This window comes from Scyliorhinus torazame, chromosome 15, assembly GCF_047496885.1.
Source record: "Scyliorhinus torazame isolate Kashiwa2021f chromosome 15, sScyTor2.1, whole genome shotgun sequence".
NCBI classification, from domain to species: Eukaryota; Metazoa; Chordata; class Chondrichthyes; order Carcharhiniformes; family Scyliorhinidae; genus Scyliorhinus; species Scyliorhinus torazame.
The window spans coordinates 140,179,484-140,193,802 of record NC_092721.1 but is presented as its reverse complement, the minus strand read 5'-3'; the positions used below and the strand labels follow the sequence as shown (position 1 = coordinate 140,193,802).

Genomic DNA, 14,319 nt, shown 5'->3' with positions numbered 1-14,319 from the left:
AACATTCTGAATTTTAAAAATATATATATATATTTCTTTATTCTCCTCCTTTTGATAATTTTCTCCCAAATTTACACCCACCAACAATAAATATGTCAATCCCCATATCGAAAACAACGATCCCATCCTCCCACCAAACCCAAAACATTCGCCCACATGTTCACATAAACTGTCAAAAAGGAATCCGGAATCACCCATAGGCACCATTAACACCCATCGCCCCCCTCCCCCCCAACCCTCGCACCCCCCCCCCCCCAACTAATGTTCGATGTTATCCAGTTCTTGAAAGTGCATAATGAATAATGCCCATGAATTGTAGAACCTCTCCATCCTTCCCCTCAGTTCAAACTTAACCTTCTCAAGAGTCAAGAATTCCAACAGGTCCCCCCGCCACGCCAGGGCACAGGGTGGAGAGGTTGCTCTCGAATCCATCAGGATCCGCCTTCGGGCGATCAACGAGGTGAAGGCTACAACATCTGCCTCCGCACCAGTTTCCAACCCTGGCTGGTCTGACACCCCGAATATGGCCTCTCGGGGACCCAGGTCCAGTTTCAAGGGCACCACTTTCGAAATTACCCTAAAAACCTCCTTCCAGTAATCCTCTAGCTTTGGACAGGACCAAAACATATGAACGTGATTAGCGGGGCCACCCCCGCAACGTTCACACACTTCTGCACTGTAAATTCAATGATAATCTATGATTAATCTAGGACAAAGGTTCAGCACATCGTGGGCCGAAGGGCCTGTTCTGTGCTGTATTTTTCTATGTTCTATGTTCTATCTTCTACTCCTTCAAAGAATCGGCTCATCCTCGCCCTCTTGAGGTGTGCTCTGTATACCACCTTCAGCTGCATCAGCCCCAACCTTGCGCACGAGGTGGAGGCATTCACTCTCCGGAGCACCTCACATCAGAACCCCTCCTCTTTAACCTCTCCCAACTCTTCCTCCCACTTTTGCTTCCAGTGGTGCCTACTCCTCTTCCAAAATAGATCTGTAAACCGCTGACACTACCCCCTTCTCCAGTCCCCGTCGTCAGCACCTCCTCCAGCAATGTGGAGGCCGGCTCCTCCGGGAAGTTCTTTATCTCCTTTCTGGCAAAATCTCAAACCTGCATGTATCTAAACATTTCCCCCGGTTCCAGCTCATACTTCGCTCCCAGTTCCTTCAATCCTGCAAACCTCATGGGGGCAGCACGGTAGCATTGTGGATAGCACAATTGTTTCACAGCTCCAGGGTCCCAGGTTCGATTCCAGCTTAGGTCACTGTCTGTGTGGAGTCTGCACATTCTCCCCGTGTGTGCGTGGGTTTCCTCCGGGTGCTCCGGTTTCCTCCCACAATCCAAAGATATGCAGGTTAGGTGGATTGGCCATGCTAAATTGCCCATAGTGTCCAAAATTTTCCCTTAGTGTTGGGTGGAGTTACTGGGTTAGAGTGGAGGTGTGGACCTTGGGTGGGGTGCTCTTTCTAAGAGCCGGTGCAGACTCTATGGGCCGAATGCCCTCCTTCTGCACTGTAAATTCTATGATATTCTATGACCCCGAAGAAACAAATCTTTCAGTGTCTCAATCCCCTTCTCCTCCCATTTCTGAAAATTTCCATCCCATCTCCTTGGCTCAAATCTGTGGTTCCCCCGAATCAGCATTTCCCATCACCCTGCCCCCAACCCGAAGTGTTGGCGAAACTGCCTCCAAATTCTCAATGAAGCTATTATTACCAGACTCCCTGAGTACTTCCCCGGAGCTATCGGGAGCGGCGCTGTTGCCAGTGCTTTCAATCCCTACCCCTGCACAAACTCTCCTACATTCTGACCCACTGGGAATCAACCCCTCTGACCCAGCTCCGCAAATTCTCCACATTCGCCGCCCAGTAGTAATACATCAGGTTTGGAAGACCCAAACCCCCTTCCTGCCTTCCCCTCTGTAGTAGCACCTTTCTCACTCTGGCCACCTTCCCTCCCCATATGAACGAAGCAATCCTTCCCTCAATCTCTCTGAAAAAAGCTTTTGGCAGGAAAATCGGCAGGCATTGAAAAATAAACCGAAATCGTGGCAACACATTCATTTTAATCGCCTGTACCCGACCCGCCAGTGATAGAGGGAGACCATCCCATCTTGCCAGATCAGCTTTCACTCTCCCCACTAAACTAGAAATGTTGTACCTGCGGAGCCCCACCATTCCTGGGCAACCTGCACTCCCAGGTTCCTAAAGTGAGTCCCTGCCCTACGGAATGGCAGCCCCCCCCCCACCCCTGCCCCCACACCCGGCCGAGATACCACAAAATACTCACTCTTGTCTCGATTCATCTTGTACCCCAAGAAAGACCCAAACACTCGAAGCAGCTCCAATATTCCCCCTATCGACACACTCGGTTCCAACACGTACAAAGCAAGTCATCGGCATGTAAGGACACCCTATCCCCCCCCCCCCGCACTATTCCTTTCCATACTCCCAAACTTCTCAATGCGATGGCCAACGGCTCAATCACGAGTACAAACAGCAGGGGGGACATAGGACACACCTGCCTAGTCCCACGGTGGAGAGAAAAGTATCTCGAGCTGATGTTTGTGCGGACACTCGCCCTCGGCTCCTTATATAGTAGCTTTACCCAATTCACAAATCTTGGTCCAATCCCAAACCACTCCAGAACTGCCATCAAGTACTCCCATGCTACCCGGTCGAACGCCTTCTCAGCGTCCAATGCCACAACCACCTGTTTCCTTCCCCTCTGCCGGTGCAATAACGACGTTCAATAACCTTCTAATGTTTGAAAAGAGCTGCCTCCCTCTCACGAACCCCGTCTGATCTTCACCTATCACCTTCGGGAGGCACTCCTCCAGCCTACCCACCAGTACCTTCACCAATACTTTTGTGTCCACGTTTAAAAGTGATATGGGCCTATACGACCCACACTCCGCCGGATCCTTATCTTTTTTATGAACAGGGAAATCGATGCCTGCCCCAAGGTTTGTGGCAACACCTCTTTCCCTATCACCTCTTCAAACATCCCCCCATTAGGGGCGCCAGCTTATCCTTGAATTTTTTATAATATTCTACCGGAAACCCATCCGGCCCTGCCACCTTCCCCAACTGCATCCTCCCAATCGCATCCTTTATCTTCTGCTCCACTATCGCTCCTTCTAATGTAGCAGTGTCCCCCTCTCCTAACCTTGGGTACTCCAACCCATCTAGAAATTCCTGCATCTCACAATCTCCCCGGGTGGCTCTGACCTGTACAACCTCTCATAAAATTTCCCAAAAACCTTGTTAATCAGATCTGGCGCCACCACCAACTTCCCTGCCCTATCCCTCACCTTGCCGCTGCTTCTCTCTGGAGCTGACCTGCTAACAAAACCCCCACCTTATCTCCTTGTTCATAAACTGCACCTCTTGCTCGTCTCAGTTGGCGCACTGCCTTCCTGGTAGATAGTTGGTCAAAGCTCGCTTGCAGTTCCTTCTTTTCCAGCTTTGCTGGGTCCCCATCCTCTGCATAACTCCTATCTACTTCCAACATCTCGATTACCCTCTGCCGCTCCAACCTCTCCCATTTGTCCACCCTGGCCTTAAACAAGATCACCTCCCCCCTCACCACCACCTTTAGAGCCTCCCAGCGGACCGCCTTCGACACCTCACCTGTACAGTTGAAACCTACATATTCCTTAATTACCTTTTCAATTTTGTCACAGAACACTTGGTCCCCCAAAAGTCCCACATCAAATTTCCACCCCGACCTCTGCGCTACCCCCTTCTCCAGCACCATATCCACCCAATGCGGAGCATGATCTGACATTGCAATTGCCGAGTATTCCGACCCCTTAACACCAGCCAACAAAGCCTTCCCCAGCACGAAAAAGTCGATTTGCGAATATACCTTATGAACTGCTGAGAAAAAACGAGTACTCCCGCTCCCTCGAGTGCAGAAATCTCCAAATGTCCACCCCCCCCCCCCCTCCATTTCCACCATTAGCCCAGCTAACGCCTCTTTCTCCCCCCCCCCCCTGATGGGACCAGCGAGCACGTCCGTGACCTGTCCAACCTTGGCACCTGCACCAAGACCCACTATCTGTTCGTGTGTGTCCAAGTCAGGGATGGCCCCAAACACCTTTGCGAAGCCCACATCTTCCCAATTGGGGCCATATACCACTTAACAGCGCCACTAACCTCCCCTCCAGCGCCCCTGTCAGTCACATATCTACCCCCTTGATTTGCCACCACCATCTCCATCTGGAAGTGTACTCTTGCTGACCATTACCGCTACCCCTCGATCCCTTCCGTCAAGTCCAGAGTGAAACACCTGACTAACCCAGCACTTTTTAAGTCTCACCTGGTCCTTCACCCTCAAGTGAGTATCCTGCAGCATTGCTACATCGGCTTTCAAACTTTTAAGATGCGCAAGCACTCTTGACCGGACCTCCTAACCCCCTCACGTTCCACGTGACTATCCTAACTGGGGGTGTCACACCCCCCCCCCCTTCTTATCCACCATCATCATACCACCGGGCCCTGCCCCATGAGCCTGACTGCCCCAATCCATTAACATCGAACTCCTTCCCCCCCCCCCCTACATTTCCTCTCAGAAGAACATCTCGTGCCAGCCATATCCATCCGCGGGAGAAGGCTCTCACTGTCCACCCTATCCAACCCCCTGATCATTTTGTATGCCTCTATTAAGTCTCCTCTTAACCTTCTTCTCTCCAACGAAAACAACCTCAAGTCCATCAGCCTTTCCTCATAAGATTTTCCCTCCATACCAGGCAACATCCTGGTAAATCTCCTCTGCACCCGCTCCAAAGCCTCCACGTCCTTCCTATAATGCGGTGACCAGAACTGTACGCAATACTCCAGATGCGGCCGTACCAGAGTTCTGTAGAGCTGCAACATGACCTCCCGACTCCGGAACTCAATCCCTCTACCAATAAAGGCCAACACTCCATAGGCCTTCTTCACAACCCTATCAACCTGGGTGGCAACTTTCAGGGATCTATGTACATGGACACCTAGATCCCTCTGCTCATCCACACTTTCAAGAACTTTACCATTAGCCAAATATTCCGCATTCCTGTTATTCCTTCCAAAGTGAATCACCTCACACTTCTCTACATTAAACTCCATTTGCCACCTCTCAGCCCAGCTCTGCAGCTTATCTATAGCCCTCTGTAACCTGCTACATCCTTCCACACTATCGACAACACCACCGACTTTAGTATCGTCTGCAAATTTACTCACCCACCCTTCTGCGCCTTCCTCTAGGTCATTGATAAAAATGACAAACAGCAACGGCCCCAGAACAGATCCTTGTGGTACTCCACTTGTGACTGTACTCCATTCTGAACATTTCCCATCAACCACCACCCTCTGTCTTCTTTCAGCTAGCCAATTTCTGATCCACATCTCTAAATCACCCTCACTCCCCAGCCTCCGTATTTTTTTGCAATAGCCTACCGTGGGGAACCTTATCAAATCCATATACACCACAACTGCTCTACCCTCGTCTACCTGTTCAGTCACCTTCTCAAAGAACTCAATAAGGTTTGTGAGGCATGGCCTACCCTTCACAAAGCCATGCTGACTATCCCTGATCATATTATTCCTATCTAGATGATTATAAATCTTGTCTCTTATAATCCCCTCCAAGACTTTACCCACTACAGACGTGAGGCTCACCGGTCTATAGTTGCCGGGGTTGTCTCTGCTCCCCTTTTTGAACAAAGGGACCACATTTGCTGTCCTCCAGTCCTCTGGCACTATTCCTGTAGCCAATGATGACATAAAAATCAAAGCCAAAGGTCCAGCAATCTCTTCCCTGGCCTTCCAGAGAATCCTAGGATAAATCCCATCAGGTCCCGGGGACTTATCTATTTTCAGCCTGTCCAGAATTGCCAACACCTCTTCCCTACGTACCTCAATGCCATCTATTCTATTAGCCTGGGGCTCAGCATTCTCCTCCACAACATTATCTTTTTCCTGAGTGAATACTGATGAAAAATATTCATTTAGTATCTCGCCTATCTCTTCAGACTCCACACACAATTTCCCATCCCTGTCCTTGACTGGTCCTACTCTTTCCCTAGTCATTCGCTTATTCCTGACATACCTATAGAAAGCTTTTGGGTTTTACTTGATCCTTCCTGCCAAATACTTCTCATGTCCCCTCCTTGCTCGTCTTAGCTCTCTCTTTAGATCCTTCCTCGCTACCTTGTAACTATCCATCGCCCCAACCGAAACTTCACACTTCATCTTCACATAGGCCTCCTTCTTCCTCTTAACAAGAGATTCCACTTCCTTGGTAAACCACGGTTCCCTCGCTCGACGCCTTCCTCCCTGTCTGACCGGTACATACTTATCAAGAACACGCAGTAGCTGATCCTTGAACAAGCCCCACTTATCCAGTGTGCCCAACACTTGCAGCCTACTTCTCCACCTTATCCCCCCCAAGTCACGTCTAATGGCATCATAATTGCCCTTCCCCCAGCTATAACTCTTGCCCTGCGGTGTATACTTATCCCTTTCCATCATTAACGTAAACGTCACCGAATTGTGGTCACTGTCCCCAAAGTGCTCTCCTACCTCTAAATCCAACACCTGGCCTGGTTCATTACCCAAAACCAAATCCAACGTGGCCTCGCCTCTTGTTGGCCTGTCAACATATTGTTTCAGGAAACCCTCCTGCACACACTGTACAAAAAACGACCCATCTATTGTACTTGAACTATATCTTTTCCAGTCAATATTTGGAAAGTTAAAGTCTCCCATAATAACTACCCTGTTACTTTCGCTCATATCCAGAATCATCTTCGCCATCCTTTCCTCTACATCCCTAGAACTATTAGGAGGCCTATAAAAAACTCCCAACAGGGTGACCTCTCCTTTCCTGTTTCTAACTTAAGCCCATACTACCTCGGAAGAAGAGTCCCCATCTAGCATCCTCTCCGCCACCGTAATACTGCTCTTGACTAGCAGCGCCACACCTCCCCCTCTTTTGCCTCCTTCTCTGAGCTTACTAAAACACCTAAACCCCGGAACCTGCAACATCCATTCCTGTCCCTGCTCTATCCAGGTCTCCGAAATGGCCACAACATCGAAGTCCCAGGTACCAACCCATGCTGCCAGTTCCCCTACCTTGTTTCGTATACTCCTGGCATTGAAGTAGACACACTTCAAACCACCTACCTGAACACTGGCCCCCTCCTGCGACGTCAAATCTGTGCTCCTGACCTCTATACTCTCATTCTCACTTACCCTAAAACTACAATCCAGGTTCCCATGCCCCTGCTGCATTAGTTTAAACCCCCCCAAAGAGCACTAACAAATCTCCCCCCCAGGATATTTGTGCCCCTCAGGTTCAGATGTAGACCATCCTGTCTGTAGAGGTCCCACCTTCCCCAGAAAGAGCCCCAGTTATCCAAAAATCTGAATCCCTCCCGCCTGCACCAGCCCTGTAGCCACGTGTTTAAATGCTCTCTCTCCCTATTCCTCATCTCACTATCACGTGGCACGGGCAACAACCCAGAGATAACAACTCTGTTTGTTCTAGTTCTGAGCTTCCATCCTAGCTCCCTGAAAGCCTGCCTGACATCCTTGTCCCCTTTCCTACCTATGTCGTTAGTGCCAATGTGGACCACGACTTGGGGCTGCTCCCCCTCCCCCCTAAGGACCTGGAAACACGATCCGAGACATCACGTACCCTTGCACCTGGGAAGCAACATACCAAACGTGAGTCTCTCACGCTCCCACAAAATCTCCTATCTGTGCCCCTGACTATAGAGTCCCCAATTACTAATGCTCTGCTCCTCTCCCCCCTTCCCTTCTGAGCAACATGGACAGACTCCGTGCCAGAGGCCCGTACCCCATGGCTTACCCCTGGTAAGTCGTCCCCCCCACAAGTATCCAAAGCGGTATACTTGTTTCTCAGGGGAACGACCACAGGGGATTCCTGCACTGACTGCTTTTTCCCAGTCCCTCTTACAGTTACCCACCTATCTCCAATCTTTGGTGTAACTAATTCCCTGAAGCTGCTATCTATGACCCCTTCTGCCTCCCGAATGATCCGAAGTTCTTCCAACTCCAGCTCCAGTTCCCTAACTCGGTCTTGGAGGAGCTGGAGATGGCAGCACTTCCTGCAGGTAAAATCAGCAGGGACACTAACTGCATCCCTCACCTCAAACATCCTGCAGGAGGAACATTGCACTCCCTTCCCTGCCATTCCTCCAACTTTCTACCAAGATCTGGCTCACAACTAAATTAAATTTTTATAAAAAATAATAATATAATAAAATATGGTACTTACCTCAGACCAATGGGTTTTATTATTAGGTTAGAGGAGGAGGGCGGGTGGGAGACACTACACGTGTAGTGTCTCGGGTTTCCTCTCCACCAGAATTTATTGGTGAGGGTCTTCCCAGACGTCCGCGGGTCGACTTCCTGTTCCCGCCTAAAAAACTAATTTAAAAAAAAGAAAAATTCTCAGCTCCTGCTGAAATTGACTAACCAGCCAGCTCCACTCCCGCTGAAATCGACTGGCCTGCCCCTGCAAAGACAAGTGTTTTTAAAGGTTGACTTACCTCCCAGCAACCTCCTTCCGCAATGCTCCCACTGAAACTGACTCACCAGCTGTTCTCACGCCGAAATCGACTGGCCTGCCCCTGCAAAGACAAGTGCTTTTAAAGGTTGACTTACCTCCCAGCAACCTCCTTCTGTAATGCTCCCACTGAAACTGACTCACCAGCTGTTCTCACGCCAAAATCGACTGGCCTGCCCCTGCAAAGACAAGTGCTTTTAAAGGTTAACTTACCTCCCAGCAACCTCCTTCCGCAATGCTCCCGCTGAAACTGACTCACCAGCTGTTCTCCCGCCGAAATCGACTGGCCTGCCCCTGCAAAGACAAGTGCTTTTAAAGGTTGACTTACCTCCCAGCAACCTCCTTCCGCAATGCTCCCGCTGAAACTGACTCACCAGCTGTTCTCCCGCCGAAATCGACTGGCCTGCCCCTGCAAAGACAAGTGCTTTTAAAGGTTGACCTACCTCCCAGCAACCTCCTTCCGCAATGCTCCCGCTGAAACTGACTCACCAGCTGTTCTCCCGCCGAAATCGACTGGCCTGCCCCTGCAAAGACAAGTGCTTTTAAAGGTTGACTTACCTCCCAGCAACCTCCTTCCGCAATGCTCCCGCTGAAACTGACTCACCAGCTGTTCTCACGCCGAAATCGACTCGTCACCCTCAGCTTCGCCGGGTACACTATACCAAATCGCACCCCCTTGTACAGTGCCGCCTTCACTCACCCGAACACCGCTCGTCTTTTTGCCAACTCCACCGTCAAGTCTTGGTAGATCCGAACTCCGGCACCATCCCACTGCACCTCACACTTCTGCTTTGCCCAGCTTAACACCTTCTCCTTCGTGCAGTACTCATGGAAAGATGATTACTGCTCTTGGCGGCTCATTCACTTTGGGCTTCGGCCTTAACGACCGATGAGCTCGGTCCAGTTCGTACTGAGAGGGGTTCTCGCCCTCCCCCACCAGCTCCGCCAACTTCTTAGCGAAGTACTCTGTTGGCCTTGGACCCTCGATCTCTTCGGGCAAGCCCACAATTCTTAGATTGTGCCTCCTCGAGCGGTCCTCCAAGTTCTCAAGCTTTGTTCGGAGCCCTCTGTTGACCTCCACCACCCTCCGCAGCTCGTCCCCCATCGAGGTGAGTTGGTCGCTGTGCTGCCTTCACCTTCTCGCCCAGCTCTCTCACCTCGGCCGATGTCTTTGCCACAGCTACTCTCACCGGGGCGATTGCCTCCTCCACCAATGACTTCAATGTGACCGCCATCTCCTTCCTCAAAGCCTCCATGTGCCTCACAAACTGCTTTTCTAGCTCCACCTCCATCACCTCGGTCATCTACACTGTAAGTAGTGCGGCCCCACCATGCGGTCCGGCCTCCGCCATCTTGTCAGCACTTTTGCTCGTCTTCTCATTCGATGGCGAGCCCGCGTTTCGACGCTGCTTTTCGCATCCTTTAACGGCTTATTATTTTTGCTTTTTCTCACTCTTCCTTCTTCAATCTCAAATTTCTTTAAAACTTCTTTCTCTTCTTTTTTTTTTGTATGCCTCCAGAATTTCCCTGGGACCGGACTTCAGTCTTCTTGCCACATTCTAGGTGGGAGCCATCCGATGTGGGACATCTCACCTACATGGCGCCCTGGCTTCGGGCCTGCAGCCTCGGCCTCCGTTTGGCTCTGCCCCAGCTGCTTCCTTCAAGTTTTCAGGAGAGTGTAAAAACAGAATTTTTTTTTCTCCTTTCCTCTCCGTGCTCTTTGAGCCCTTCGGCTTTCAGGATGCTCCTTGGGGAATAACGTCGCGATCCTCGCTCCTCCTCCACGTGTAGCCGCCCCGCCGAACCCACTGGGACCAGTCTCTCCCTTCCCACCCTTTCAACCCTCCCGCTCCGTGAAACAGGATCACAGGGCGAGGGAGGCAGGGTTGACCCTGGAGAGGTTTATTCTTTCCCAAAAAGTTTGCGGGGAACCCCCCCGGAAAAGATTGCGGACCAACGGGAGCTTTTTCTGAACCCGGCCGCTCCGCTTGCAGAAGCCACCGGAAGACCCAACATTCTGAATTATATGGTCACCGATTCCTGTTGCATTGTATCATGAGTGCAATCTAATTCCAAGATTTGGTCCATCTATTTTCTGTAGTTCAATTAGTTCTGCACAGTTCAAATATAGACCATTACTCAGTATAGAAAATTGATGTATAATCCAATTCAGCTGTAGACTGGTTTAAATTTCTTTTCTTTAAATTTTATCCAAAATCTTGACATCTATTTTGTGGATCAATGAGCATTATGTTCCAATGTTATTTTCCTCAAAGATCATAATTTAATCCCTCTGTTAATAATTGCATGTTAAACTTCCTACGAAAGGAGACCAGGACATACCCACAACCGCAACGACAGACATTACTGGAAGAGTTACTGCAAGCATTTTAGATGAAGGGAACTGACTGTAGCGACATGCATGAGCGACTGGTCAACCTGACGCAACTAAAAGTGGTACATAGAGCCCACTGAACAAGAACCTGAATGAGTAGGTTCTTCCCGGAGGTGGAGAATAGATGTGAACGGTGCCAAGCAGGCCCGGCCAACCACGCCCACATGTTCTGGTCTTGCCCCAGACTTGCAGGGTACTGGACAGCCTTCTTTGAGGGGGTGAAGGTGGAGCCATGCCCGAAAGTGGCAGTCTTCAGGGTATCAGACCGGCCAGATCTATTCCTGGGGGGGAGGGTGGATGCCCGGTGGGGGGGGGGGGAAGAGAACCGCTAAAACTAAGAGAAAAGAAAGGCAAACCACAGGAGAAGGGGGGGGAACGAGGGAGGAGTCAGAGAAAAATAGGGGGGGGGGGGGGTAGGGAATGATAGCCGGAAGGAGAGCACAAGAGAACAAACTTAGCAAACACAGGAACAGAGAGCAAGGGAAACACGGGCGAAAGACGGGACGAACGGCCGAAGCAGAGGTGAACGCAAGACGACAACGAAAACCGTCCGGGAGAAGCAAGTAACAACACCAAATCCATGCTCGTATTGCCCTCTCTGTATTGGACATAACTAATGTAATTGTTTCTCCGGCACCCAAAAGGATATGCACCTCCCCAGTTTCTCTTCCCCCCCCCCCCCCTGCAAACAGGTGCCTACTTATGTGTTAAAATATTGCTAACTGTACAGAGTTGCTGTCATTGAACTAGTGCACAATATCCTACCAGTTTTTTTAAAATTAGTTTAGTTTTCTTCTCTTCATATATATATATTTTATTCTGTGTACATTAAATATACTTTATTCCAAAACCCAATAAAAAATAATTGCATGTTGCTCAAAACTTTCACCATCCACCTGATACCAAGGCACCTTAGTCGTTTCTCCATTAGGCAACTGAAATGGTGAGGGGAAAAAAGCAAATACACGTGCATATCCATTCTTCTTATAACAGTTAAGTCAGCAACAATCCATTTTTTATTGTTGTGTGGAGCTACTGGAATAATAAAGAAGGCAGCCTGTCTAAAACCATCTGACTGCTGTGGTTTAATTTACAAAACTATAGTTACACATAGTCTTAAAAATATTTAATAAAATATTATTCAGAAAAAGTACAAGAATGAAATTATAAAGGCATAAAAGTAAACAAATGATCACACATTCAATCCTAAATTCTTAAATACCTTCCTTATTTATAAATGAATTATAAACAATTAATCAATATTGATAATCAAATGTATTACAAATATTGATATAGATCATTGATATAGATCTACCTTTAAACACATTTCAATGAACCTCAGAACTATCATTGCTTTAACAAATCACCAAGTTTTATATTTACAAGTAACTTGGAGTTAATTACAATTTTATAAATAACACATTAATAGATACATCAAAGCAAAATACAATTTTGTCAAATCTAAAATGAATACATTTAATGTATACATTATCAAGGCAAAAAAAAAAAAAAAAATCATACATCCACTATGAAAGTGACGTTTTTTTTGACCTGGAAGTCATTATTCTGGTAATAAATCATCTCCAAGCTCTTCATCTGCAAATTCATCTTCGTCAACCCGTTTTCGAGCTGCGGTTCTGGGCCGTTCTATCTGTGGTCCAAGTGGGTCCACATATGAAGCATCTATTATTATAGAGAGTAATGAAAACATCGATTTCAGCATTCAAGTAAACTACAGGATGCATTCAAAGTTATCTTGGAGGTCAAGACTAACATGTAAAGATAACAGTAAAATATAACGGTTATGAACCAGGACATACTTCCATTACCTGCATCATTTTAAGTAACACAACACATTTATATTGACTATTAAGCATAAAACTAAAATATCAGCTGAGAGATAAACACAGTAAAACACATGCAATTGAAATATATGATATCTAAAAATGCAAAGTAACAGCAAAGGAACATACCAGGAAGATATTTATAAAACAAAGTAATGGACAAAAATAATTTCCACTAGTTAATATCCTATGGTATTGCACAAATTGGAAAATTTGCCTTCCCCATCCTACCTGGAGGTCTATTTGAAATGACCTTTATGATTTTTAATGGTTTTAGAACACATATTGAAATGTTTAAAGACATTGCGTGGAATTTTCTACATCCCTCACAGCATGTTTCGCAGTGGTGAAGTGGCCCGCCATTGGCCGATGGTGGATCTTCTAGTCCCACTGCTGTCAACGGAGATTCCGTGGTGGCAGAGGGTCGTCGCTGGCACGACCGGATGATCCTGCCAGTAGGAACGGCTGGAAAATCCCACCCAATGTATTTTCTGTAGCATTAATATTTATAACATGAAAATATCTATACTTTGGAATCTGGCATGAATTCGTAATTTTATGATATTTAATAAAAAATAATGCCCATAAATTTAAAACAGAAAAAGGAGCAAAAAATTTAGTATCTGTAATTCCGCTGAGTTTTTTTGAGGTGGCAAGCAAAAGCGGGTGGGGTAGAACAGGTAGGTGATCTGTGATAACAAAAAAAACTGGAACAGTTCTTCTTTCCACAGATGCTGCCTGACCTGCTGAGATTTTCCAGCTTTTTCTGTTCTTATTTCAGATTTCCAGCATCTGCAGTATTTTGCTTTTGTATAGTTGACCCATGAGGTCTTTTGCCTGCCTAGATGGTCAGTGGAGGAAAATGTTTTACAGATTATAATAATATCACAGCTTGTTTTTGAGGTGTGAGATACATGGAGCAATTTTCCCCATGACAAAAAATCTTCCTTTAGTTGTTATGAAATACACCTGTTCTCATAGAACATTAAAATTATTGTAAGAAGTCTTACAACACCAGGTTAAAGTCCAACAGGTTTGTTTCAAACACTAGCTTTCAGAGCACTGCTCCTTCCTCAGGTGAATCAGGTGAAGGAGCTGTGCTCCGAAAGCCAGTGATTTGAAACAAACCTGTTGGGCTTTAACCTGGTGTTGTAAGACTTCTTACTGTGCTCACCCCAGTCCAACGCCGGCATCTCCACATCATCATTAAAATTATTATACATGGGAAACATAGAATTATTAATTTATTTTGCCTCACGATAATTGTACAATGCAATATACTTTTTTTGCATCACCAGTATTCTCAAATTAAAGGAAACAGCCATGTACTTGCCTATATCTTTATTGTTGCTGGTTTCATAAGGATCATTAACTCCAGGCAATGACTTTAACTTGGCACTCATCCGCTCTCCTTTGGCACTAGTAACATAGCTACTTTGTCCATTTTCTGAAATAATGCAGAACAGGCAGAGGTTTATTTAACTGGTTGGAATTAAAGTCAGAGT

The 14,319-nt window shown here is 47.4% G+C and overlaps 1 protein-coding gene across 1 annotated transcript in view; it reads right to left on the bottom strand.

Annotated features, from left to right (window-relative positions):
- Positions 1-11,968: 11,968 nt before the first annotated feature.
- Positions 11,969-14,319, bottom strand: part of ift88 (intraflagellar transport 88 homolog) — a 188,848-nt gene continuing 186,497 nt past the window's right edge. Inside the window, exons 25-26 of the mRNA XM_072476831.1 lie at positions 14,148-14,261; positions 11,969-12,653 (exon numbers count right to left, since the gene is read on the bottom strand). Coding sequence (XP_072332932.1) covers positions 12,532-12,653; positions 14,148-14,261 — 236 coding nt within the window. The 3' untranslated portion in view covers positions 11,969-12,531. The remainder of the gene's footprint in view (positions 12,654-14,147; positions 14,262-14,319) is intronic.